At 53.9% G+C, this 11,711-nt stretch overlaps 1 protein-coding gene across 3 annotated transcripts in view; it reads right to left on the minus strand.

Annotated features, from left to right (window-relative positions):
- Positions 1–7,198: 7,198 nt before the first annotated feature.
- Rptor (regulatory associated protein of MTOR complex 1) overlaps positions 7,199–11,711 on the minus strand; it is a 356,907-nt gene continuing 352,394 nt past the window's right edge. For all 3 annotated transcript variants that reach the window (XM_008828814.2, XM_017797024.2, XM_017797022.1), the window contains 4 exons: positions 11,395–11,481; positions 10,398–10,514; positions 9,896–10,025; positions 7,199–9,238 (listed from right to left, as the gene is read on the minus strand). In XM_008828814.2, coding sequence (XP_008827036.1) covers positions 9,170–9,238; positions 9,896–10,025; positions 10,398–10,514; positions 11,395–11,481 — 403 coding nt within the window. In that variant the 3' untranslated portion in view covers positions 7,199–9,169. The remainder of the gene's footprint in view (positions 9,239–9,895; positions 10,026–10,397; positions 10,515–11,394; positions 11,482–11,711) is intronic.

Raw genomic sequence — 11,711 nt, forward strand, 5'->3', positions numbered from 1 at the left:
TGTGAGTGCACTCGTGTTGAGCAGTGCTGCGGAGGTCAGAAGAGGGCTTCAGATTCCCCTGGAACTGGAGTTAAGGACGGTTTGTAGCCACCCGCCATGTAGGTGCTGGGACTCAAACCTGGGTCCTCTGTAAGATCAGTCAGTACTCTTAACTGCTGAGCCACTGCTCCAGCCCCAAGATCCAGGCTTTTGAGGGCAGAGTACTCAGGTACTCAGCTAGGCACAAATTCCTAGGGATTGAGACAGTCCATGCCTAGCGGATTGAGATAATTCAGGCCTGGACTCAAGTCTCCCCTGAATCTTGGTCCCTGGTCCCTGGCAAGTCCTTGGGTCTTACCTCATTGTGCTGTGCTCACCATACAAGTGTGAGGGCCTGAGTTCAGATCTCCAGAGCCCACATCAAGCCCGGGGGTCTGTAATCTTGGTGTTCCTAAGTTAGATGGGAAGCAAACACAGGATTCCCGAGAAGCTCACAGGCCAGTGACTTGTCACACTGTAGAGAGGACAAACAGGTGAAAGGTGAGGGCCCACACCAAGGCTGTCCTCTGGCCTCCATACGAGCCACGTGGCATAGGTGTGCGCACACGCACACACACACACACACACACACAGATGAAAAGAAAACAAATCTAGGTGTGGTGGTGCACACATGTAATCACAGCGCTCAGAAGGATAAGGCAAGAGGATTTAGAATTTGAGGTTAGACTGGGCTCATAGTGAGACCGTTTTAAACACCAAAACCAAAACCAAACTCAAAAAACAAAAACCTAGCAACCAAATTGACCCCAAGTCATCTGAGACTAAGTAAGAAAAAAATAAGAGGGACAGTGGCTGAGAAGGTTGGGTAGCTCAGCGGGTAAGGGCGCCTGCCACCACATCTGACAGCCTAAGTTTGAGTTCTGAGTTCCAGATGATGGAATGGACTCCTGCAAGCTGTTTTCTGACCTCCACATGCACACCATGGATAGTGTGTGCCACACCTCCCACGCACATGCTAACTAACTAATAATAGATACATGTTTTCTCATAGTTGGAGACTGGGAAGTCCAAGGTCAAAGCATTGATGGGTTTTGTGTGTTGTAGCAGCCTGGGCTCTGCCTCTAAGATGGAATCTGAGTGTTCTGCCCTTGGATCAAGGACCTGTAAAGACTTTTCTCAGGGTCTGGATCCCGTGTGCCACCACCTTCAGTTGTGACCCAGTCACTCACCAATGGGCATCTGTACCATTTCTACCTTTCGGCTGCTACGAATGCTGCTCTGTAGATGTCTCTGCACAGGTGTCTGTGCCATCGCAGGCTTTCAGGTCTCTGGATTTATGCCTAGCAGCCGGAACTCTGTGGTGTTTCTTGAGGAGACACGGAAACATTTGCTATAACATCTGCCCTTCTTACCCCCACCAGCGATGCACGAGGCCTATGACTCCTTTGCCCTGTGTACACCTATGACTTTCCACTTCTGACTAAAGCCACGGTGGCAGCTATGAGATTCCTCTGTCTTCCTTGGAGAGACACCTAATCAAGTCCATCCCTGGTTTATTTTTAAAATATTGGGTCATGTTCTTATTATCTTCTGGATAGTTAAGTCCATATCAGATGCATGACTTATATTTTGTTAGTTTTGTGACTGGATTGTCTTTTTTTTTTTTTGGTCTTTTTGAGACAGGGTCTCCCTGTAGCTCCAGCTGTCCTGGAACTCACTATGTAGACCAACCTGGCCTTGAACTCACAGAGATCTGCCTGCCTCTGCCTCCCGAGTGCTGGGATTAAAGGCGTGCGCCACCATGCCCAGCTTATTATTTTTAGGTCTTTTTTGAGACAGGGTCTCCCTGTAGCCCCAGCTTGCCTGGAACTCACTATGTAGACCAGGCTGGCTTTGAACTCTCAGAGATCTGCCTGCCTCTGCCTCATCTGTGTATGTGAGTGCAGGTGCTGGAAAAAGCTGGAGGTATCAGATCTCCTGGAGCTAGAGTAACAGGCAGTTGTGAGCCATCAGATGTGGGTGCTGGGAATGGAACTTGGGTCCCCTGCATGAGCAGTGCTCTTAACTTCAGAGCTGTGGCTCCAGCCCTGAAAGTTCATTTTTCTATTGCATTTTTTTTTTTTTTCTTTTTGAGACAGAGTTTCCCAGTAGACCCAGCTGACCTGGAACTCACTATTTAAATCAGGCTGGCCTCGACCTCAGAAATCTGCCTGCCTCTTTTAATCCCTGCTGGGATTAAAAACATATGCCACCATGCCCAGTTCTATTGCAATTTTTTTGTCTTTTTGAGACACAGTCTCCCTGTAGTAGGGCTGGCCTTGAACTTGCAGAGATCTGCCTGCCTCTGCCTCCTGAGTGCTGGAATTAAGGTGTGTGCCACCACACCTGGCTCTATTGCAATAAAAAAATCATTTGTGTATGTTTGTGTATGATGTATATATATATGCATATATATGCACACATTCGTGTGTGCGTGTGTGTGCCACAGCATGCATGTGAAGGTCAGAGGACCACCTCTGGTGTTGGCTCTTACCTTCCAGCTTGAGGGTCTGTTGTGCTTGCCTGAGTACCAGGCAAGCTGGCCTACAGGCTTCCTGGAACTCTCCTTTGCTGCTTCCCACCTCTTCACAGGAACGTCCAACTAGGTCCAGTCAGGTCCTTGTGCTTATACAACAAACACTTCACTGAGCCACCTCCCTGGCCTCTCTACTAGTTTTCCTGATGACTGTGTTAGAACAGTGGAGCCCTATGCAGGGCACTGCATGTTCCAAGGAAAGGCCAGAGGAGGATGCTGGGTGTTCTCCATTGCGCTCCACCTCATCCCCTTGAGTCAGGGTCTCTTACTGAACCCAGAGCTCACCATTGAAAAAATTGTTTTTCATGAATGTTATGCCTGCATGTATGTGCACCCGTGTCATGCAGTGCCAGCAGAGGCCAGAAGAGGGCATCAAATCCCCTGGAACTGGAGTTATGGACTGTTGTTAGCTGTCATGAGGGTGCTGGAGTCTTCTGCAAGAGCAGCCAGTGCTCTTAACCGTTAAGCCATCTCTCCAGCCCCCCAGAGCTCACCATTTTACAGTGAGGCTAGAAGCCAGCAATTTCCAGAGGCTCTCCTGCCTCTGCCTTCCCCACAGAGCTGGGATTATAGGTGTGGCCACACCCAGCTTTTAAAAAAGGTGGGTACTGAGGATCCAAACTCCAGGCTTCATGCAAGTACTCTTACCCACTGAGCCACCCCCCAGGCCAATACTAGATCTTCTGATCCATCAACATGGGCAATCGTTCCATTTACTCAAGTCCTCAGATTTTCATATTTTATAGTTTCCGCTGGACAAGTTACGTGTATCCCTAGGAATTTTATTCTTTTGCATATACTACTATAAATGGAATTGGCTTAATTTCCTTTTCAAGTTGGTTGTTTGTGTCCTATTTTCCTCTGTCTAGTTTTTTTAAATAGCAAAGCACAAGTAAAATAACGCTCCCCGTGGGCTCCAGCTACTGACCTGTTGCTTTCTCTGTAGAGCCTGGGGGTGAGAGTCATGAGTTTCCCTTTTTTTGGTCTTTTTGAGACAGGGTCTCCCTGTAGCCCCAGCTGTCCTGGAACTATGTAGACCAGGCTGGCCTTGACCTCACAGAGATCTGCTTGCCTCTGTCTCCTGAGTGCTGGGATTAAAGGTGTGCACCACCACGCCCGGCCTGAGTTTCCCTCGACAGGCCACAGGGTGGATCCTGCAGATGGCTGGACTTCACAGAAGCGCCTCATTGGGGTCTTTGAGCCAGCGGGAAGCCCCGCTCAGAGCCCAAAGTTGAGGGAGGGGCTGGCCTGTTCCACAGACCCCTTGTCTCCTGGCAATTCATGCCACAGCATGTGATGTGACAAGCACTGGGCCTCCCGGTCCTTTGTCCAGCCCACGTTGCCACCTGTGCTCTTACAGTGTGTGGGTAAGCACTCCTGGAGACTGTCTTCAAGGCTGGGGCTGCTGGACTGGAACCTGGGCCCACATGGTCTTGGCCTGCTTTATATACAGGTGGTGGCCTGCTCCTACACCATAGTGGACTTTCAAGGGCAGTGGCTAGGTTGGCCTCATTTGCTTTCTAAAATTTATTTTTTTATGAGTGTTTTGCCTGCATGTATGTAAGTGCACCATGTGTGTGCCTGGTGCCCTTGGAGATCTGAGGAGGACGTAGGATCCCCTGGAACTAGAGTTACAGACTGTTTTCAGCTTCCATGTGCCATGGAGGTGCTGGGAACCAAACTCAGTTCCTCTTAACCACTGAGCCATCTCTCCAGCCCTTGGATTTACTTTATGAGTGTCTTGCTTACATGTGTATGTGAACCTGTATCATGCAATGCCCACGGAGGCCAGAAGAGGGCGTAAGATCCCCTGGAACTGCAATTATGGATGGTTGTTAGCTACCTTGGGGGTACTGGGAACTGAACTTAAGTCCTCTGCAACAGCAGCCAGTGCTCTTAACTGCTGGGTCAACCCTCCAGCCCTTCACCTGGATTCTTGTTCGGGTCTCTGTCTCATCCTCACAGTGATGGTCCCGGGTGGCCTCATGTAGCCACTTCTTGAGCCTGAGCGGCTGCCTCAGGAAGGATGGATGAGGTTCCAACTGCAACTGGGGGTACCTGTCATACTCACCAGTTGCAAAAGGGTAGAGCACAGCCCGGGTAGAAGGGCTAACTGTGGGGCAAACCCTGATTGCTGCAGTAAGGCAGGAGACCACGGTGGTCCTCTGGGCCCCCTAGGAGGCTGAGCCAGCCACCCTGAACCTCCTAAGCTGACATTAGGCAAAGCCTTCCCCACCCTCCATCTCAGACCCACCTCTCAGCACCTCCAGGGAGGGCCTGCAAAGCTATGGGATGCCGTGTGCCCTCCCTGCAGATGTGTCAGTCTCATGGGCTTGTCAGGGTGTAGCTGTGTCTGAACTGCACTTGCCCCGTCCCAGTGCTGCTAAGTCCCAGGTTATGCCAAGCTCTTGGGCCAAGGAGGCATATGTGGCATGACAGTGATGACAGGCTGTCACGGTGGCTTCTCTAAGTGGGGTCTCTGGAACGCCAGTGGGGCCCCAGGTTGTTTGGAGGCTGCTGCTACCCTGCCTTTTGAGCAGGGGAAGGCACAGGCTGGGGTGGACACCAGATCTGCTACCCTTGGATGACCTGGGCCAGGGGGTGGGCACAGCTTTGGGGCTCAGGAGTGGTATGGACAATAGAAAGGGGCTGTGGATAGGAGAGGGGTGTGAAGCGTGTGTGGTTTCCTGGTGTCATACTAAGACATGGTGACTGATGTAAACACGTCACTGAACCCAGGGAGATTTCCTTCCCAGAGCGGCTAGAGAGTCCATGACGCTCCTATGGCCACTGCGATGCTGGAAGCTGGGGACGAATGAAGGCAACCCCACAGCTCCGGCCCACCTCACCACTGTTGCAGCAACATCACAGCATGCAGGGTGCTCCTCTAATGCCCTACCATCCTCCCAGCTGGTGGTCCAGGTCACATGTGGCCACTGAGCTGGACCCAACAGCAGCTGAGGCGGAGGGCTGGGCAGCACCTAGACAACAGGCGGAGGGAGCAGGGCAGCAGAGCAGTTGCGTTCGTCACCGAGGAGGAAGGACAGCAGGTCAGCGGTGGAGGCTGAGGCTCCTTTCTCCTGGCCAAGGAGCCCAGCTTGTAGCTGCTCCCCTCTAGTGGACTTAGCTGGTGGCTGGTTGGCCACAGGATGCCATGCCAAAGGCTCTGCCGTAGCGCGTTAGACCCTCGGTGACCACACCTGGTCCACAAACACTTCCCTGGTGCTGTGCCATTTGGAATTTTTTGTCTACAGCTCACAGAACTTAAGATACCTGCAGTTACTGCCCCCTGCTTTTAAGATGGGCAGACATGGGAGGGTGGCAGGGCTGAGGGAGGTGTATCCCGGGCCACTGTCACCAACACCACCTGACCAGGACCAGCATGGAGCACCTGTCATTGGACAAGCAGTCTTGGGGGGCCGGGGGCGGGGGTGTTGAAATTTGAGACTCGGGTGTGGCCAGGCTGCTTCCTAGCCATCTCATTGGTTCCTGGACAGTCTCTGGCTCCATGCTGCCATTCCTCAGAGGGTCTGTGTCCTGTACAGAGGCAGTAGGGCTGGATCAGTGCCACCCATGACCTAATTTGGCCTCAATGACCTGTGTATAAACTCTGAGGTGTTGAGGGCCCCCTTTTCTCCTTCACTTGCCCATGGCCTTCTGAGAGCTCCTCATCCCCTGCCTGAGACTGAGGCACCACCCTACTTCTGGGGATGTGTGGGATCCTGACCAGATCAGTTATCAAATCAGCATGACCTAAGAGGCCAACCCCTCTGGTCCTCCAAGGGGGTCCGCTGACTCCTAGGATGTACAGCAGGTGGCCAAGGCCCCACTGGCAGAGCAATGGCAAGCAGGGACTGGTAGAGGCAGCCCGTGGCTTTTTCTCATGGGCAGGTTACCTCCCCTTCCCCAACCCCTCACTCCAGGGGCTAAGTGTTTGGCATGGAGGTGCACTGGTCCACAGGTGGCCTGCAGCCTGGCCTCCTCACAGGGCCACACGGCTGGGCCCCTTTCCTCCCCAGGACTGGCTGCACATCTACCCACATTTGAAGGAGAACTTGGTCTTGCTGAGGGAAAAAGATGTGAACAGAAAAACAGACGCTTAGGTGAAGCTGGCCTGGCTGCTGTGTGTAAATGTGGGGTATTCTTCTTGTTAAAGACAAGCCCTGAGTTAGCACAGACATTCTAGTCACTGCCTTCAAGTTTCCATGGCAACCACTACCTCCTTTCCAGCCAGGGCTCCAAGGGCTAGATACAGTGGCTCTTGTCCTTAGGCATTAACTTACAGCCTGTTCTCACCTTCCATGGTCCTGGCCCAACGTTCCCCAGGACACAGTGACCCCCAGCCCTCTGGGGAAGATAGAATTCACAACTGTACAGCCCAGTGGGGCACACAGCTCTGTGGGGCTCGGCCTGGTGGGGCACAGGGCTCTGTGGGGCTCGGCCTGGTGGGGCACACGGCTCTGTGGGGCTCGGCCTGGTGGGGCACAGGGCTCTGTGGGGCTCGGCCCGGTGGGGCACACGGCTCTGTGGGGCATGGCTCTCCCCAGTGTGGCAGGCCCTGTCCCTGCCACCACTCCAGATGGACCTCAGGGGCAGCCTGAGCTAGTGGGGACACGCGGTTCTTTCCGGACAGCACTGCCTGCCTTCTCTTGGTTTACTCTTTATTAACACTTTGCTGTTTGTCACTGCTTGTAGTGTCACATCGCAGTCCATGTTCTGTCAGTCCTTTTCAACTCTCATTTTGGTAAAATAAATAAGAGATAATGAATTCTAGGTCAGTGCTCGCTTGAGCCTTGGTTAGCTTCATGATTGAATTTTCGCAACAGACTTGTGAAGGTCCAGCCCGTGTGCAAGATGCAGGCACGGTGGCTCCGCCAGGGCAGGGAGACAGTCCCACCTCTCAGGAGGCTCTGTGTGTTGCCAAACAGAAACAGGCAGGAACTGAGCTGAACCACTCTATAGCTCAGCTTCTGGAAGGTTCCAGTGTGTCATCCACTACTCTGTAGAACTGAGCAGCTGGTCTCCTGGGGGAGTCAGAATGTTCTAGGGCCTTCCTGACTCTAGGCTGCTGACTGGCCCAGCCGAGGCAATGGGACTTCCTCCTGAGCCCCCTTCCTGGTGGGAGAATATATTTCCCGGGGTGACTCAAGGGTCTCTTTCCTCTGTCCAGCTTGTCTAGCCCCGTCTGGCTCTGTGGTCAGCCCAGTGCTGCCTGCAGAAATCTGTCTACTTGGAAGACTCTTTTGTCCAAAACAGGTTGCTTGACCACGGCACAGGTCGCTTGAGCATGGCACAGGGCCCCAGACTGCCTTGACTCTTCAACCCCAGTGCTGCTGTCCTGTTGGCAGTGCTCATTAAGCCACCTCATCTTCCTCTGGAAGATCCTGATTCCCAGGGAAAAGGGAAAATGCTTTTGGAAACATTACTGCATTGTGCTCTGTTTGTGCAACTGATCAGCAATGCTGCCCTCCTTCCCAGGACTAAAATGTCCACACAGCCTCCTCACTTGCATGTGCACATGTACACATGCCAGGCACACTAGAACACCACTGAGAAGCCCCTCCATGTTACAGACTGGTGTACTTAGTCACACCAGCAATGGGGCTGCTGCTACCCACAGGTCTCTGGGTCCAGGGGAGCCTCTGCGCCTGTGTATGTGAGAGTGAGGCACAGGCTGGGAGACTGTGGCACCTGCATGTGAGTGCACCTGCGGCAGACCATAGTGCCTGTACATGTGAGTATACATGTGCACGAGGGACAGTGTGTGCCTGCATGCATGTACACCCATGTATGCGTAGCATGGCTGGGGAGGCCACGTGCCTGCGTGCATGTGTGCCTGTGTGGCACAGGCAGGGAGATGTGGGCTGGGGTCACTGTGACTATCCTATGGGAAAGACGCACTTCAGGACAAGCCTGGTGGGTTGAGTCAGGGCAGGAGCCAACTCTACAGACCTGTCCAGTCATAGAGCCCTCTCCTGCAATCAGCTCATGTGAAGGGCCCAAAGTGGACCTCAGAAGTCTGGCTGGGCAGGAGGTGGAGCCTCTCTCATTACTGCCACAACACTCCTGGTGACAAGGAGGTGGCTGGGCAGGGCTGTCCCAGGGCTCCAGGAGGGCCATGCTCAGGCTTCCACACCTTGGGCAGCAAGGAGGCCCTGCCTTTTCTCCCGTGCTTGCCCTCGCTGTCCAGTCTACTCAGGGCTCCCACCCATACTGCCGGGAGAGGGGCTGGGTGAGGGTGCACAGGAGCCCAGTGTACCTTTTCTACAGGGCTCTGTCTACTCTGTAGCTAATGTTCTGATCACATGGGGAAAAAAATGTCCCTTGTAGAATCTCAGAAGAAAACAGGACAGGAGGGGACCAAGGTGCACTGCTGCCTGGGTGCTGGTTTCTCGATGGGAAGCAGCATCCAATCAAAGCCCTCCCCTGTGTAGACATTACAGTGAAGACAGAAAGAAAGAAAGCACAAGCCTCCTCCTTTGTCGGCCACAGCCAAATCAGGAGCCAAGGTTTGAGGGTGAGTGGGTGGGCGTGCGCTGCACCCGGAGCAGTGGCGGTTCCGTTCACTATGTACACCAGAGGGTGGCCGCAGCCTGGCAGGAGCCCTGGGAGCTGCTATCTGACGCGCTTCTCCACCGAGTACACGGAGATGTAGTAGTCATTGCTTCCCACGGCCAGGTGAGGCTGTGAGGGGAGAGAGCAGACAGGGCATGAGCAGGGCCTTGGAGCAGTGGGGCAGGGGCTGGGTCGGGGTGCAGGCTACCCGTGCCCCATGCCCAGCGTTGGTCTGGGTGCTGTTAACTACTGTTCCACCTCTCCACTCCACATAGGCACAGAAACGAGGGCCATTAACTGTCAGTTTCTAGCAGGGATGATGTATCATCCAAATTCCATTACGGATGATTTGCATACTACCCACAGTTCCCCGCAGCTTCTTTAGGGTCACCACACTGGGACAGTTCTGGAATCTGATGCTGTGCACTTCAGCAGAGCTACGCACAGGTTCTCATGGAGCGCAACACTGCAAAATCCTAACCAACATGACAGCCCCCGTCCATGAGTGACTGTGATTATGGACAGGTGCTAAGTCCATAGATGGACACACATCTGCTTGCTCAGCAGGGGGTGACAGGGCAACCTGAGCCAGGTTTCACTGAGGATGACGGTAGGCCAGAAGGTGCTAACTGCTTCCCCTTCTGTGCTGTCTGTTAGGGGAGGGCAGTGGTTCTGGAGACCCCAGGCCTAGCAGGTCTCTCAAGTGGCCCTACCTGCTCTTTGCCACTAGAACATTAAATATCCCTCAACCCCCATCCCCAGAAACCCTGAAGTGAAGACACAGACCCAGTGTGGGTGGAAAGCCAAGCAGCTGATGGCCCCAACGCGCTGGCCCATGAAGCCGTCGTAGTACTTGATGTTGTTGATCAGCTCGCCGTTTCCATTGTAGATGGCGGTGAACTGGTTCATGGAGCCACTGTGGTGGGGAGGGAAAGAGGGTCAGGACACTAGCTCTGTTTCCTTGTACTGTGGGAAGAAAGATGGACCAAGGGGCAAATGACTGAAGGGATAGGGCTGGCTGGGGATGGGTGGCTGCAGCAGGTGAGGCCATGGGCCAGGAGGTCCACCTGTGTGTTATCCTGAGGCAGAAGTGGCTACTGATCTCTACTCTTAGCAAGAACCAGGCATGTCCCCAGAGATATGGCAGGGAAGATGTTTGTTTTTATCTCGTGGCAGCACACTTCCATCCTCTAACCCGTCCTTCCTAAGGCACAGTGGGAGACAGAGCCAAGTGCTAGCACTCTGAGAGGGTCCTCTGCTCAGAAGTAGAAGGAGGCAGGGTACCTACCAGGCAATCAGGTTTGCCTGAGGGTGGATGTCCAGGGCCGTCAGTCCCTTCACAATCTGCATTACATTCACAGACTCGGGCATCCGGGGATCGAAGAAACGCACATCCCCATTGACACTGCAAGAGAGGGTCACAGTGATGTCTGCTAGCTGTGATCCTGAAGCCCCTCTGGAGGGCCCTTGGCTCTGGAGAATGGTCCATTGGCCATGTGAGCCTCATGCTCATTTGTACCTGCTGATCAAGGCCAAAGCCACTCAGACTCCCAGTGCTCCCACAGAGGGCCTCCTGGGCTCTGCCCAGACTCCCATCCCACTATCCCACCAGTCCTGGCAGTCAGGGTTCCCGCTAAGCTGCCCGCACCCCCCAAGTCAGAAAAGGCCAGGACCGAGGGCAGCTGCTGTGCCTACCACAAAGCAGGACTCCACACCAGGTATGGAGAGGTGGCCATGGACAAAGTCAGGAACAGAGAATGGCAGAGGGAGCCTGGTGGCATTGCCCAGCCCCATGGAGAGGCCAGTCGCCTCTCCAAGGCTTATGGCCTCCTGCTTCAGTGACTATCCCAAGAGTCATGTTTGGTTTTATACCACAGACTAGGGAAAAGAGCATTTCTCTGAGGAAATGGTAGCTTTGAGACAGTGAATTATGCTCTGCTGTCCCTTTAACAGGCAAATGAAGATTCGCTGCTCTCAGCACAGTATTTACCGTGGCGGAGCTGAATTCATGTGCAGATGCTGGCTGGTGGCGAGGCAGCCTGCAGGAGGAAGGCCACTCCTGCCCACCAGCTCCTCTTTCAGCCCAGCTCGGATTTCTCTGGTGGGCAGGGGTCTGTGCCACCTTCCCAGGTGCACCCTGACCTTTCTGGCCAAGCCACAGAGCAGAGTCCATTACTATCCTGAAATGCCAGCAATCCCTAGCTGTTTAAATACCAAGGACATATTTAAATGGAGGGAAAATAATGTTTTCACAGCAAATGTTTCCTGGCCATTCTGCTCCTTACCTCACACTCACGATATGGCCCTCGGGGTGCTTCTGCAGGTAGGCCTTTACCACCCAGGCTGTGTGTTCCCGGTAGGTCATGACGCGGCTACAGGAGGAATGTGGTCAGGACAGGCTCAGCCCAGTTCCTCTTCCCCCAGGTCCAGGGCCCCAGCAGGTTGGAGGGAGGTTGGGAGGAAAAGGCGAGAGCTGGGTGTGGCAGCTCTGACAAGGGCGCAGCCTCTGAGTCACCCAGAAGGCATCAGCAGCTGAACTGTACTAGGCCACCCCCTCATCTCTCACCTCAGCGTGTCCCCCCCCCCCCCCCCCCCCCCCCCC

The sequence above is a fragment of the Nannospalax galili genome, unplaced genomic scaffold, assembly GCF_000622305.1.
Source record: "Nannospalax galili isolate Female #2095 unplaced genomic scaffold, S.galili_v1.0 scaffold1250, whole genome shotgun sequence".
Classification (NCBI taxonomy): Eukaryota; Metazoa; Chordata; class Mammalia; order Rodentia; family Spalacidae; genus Nannospalax; species Nannospalax galili.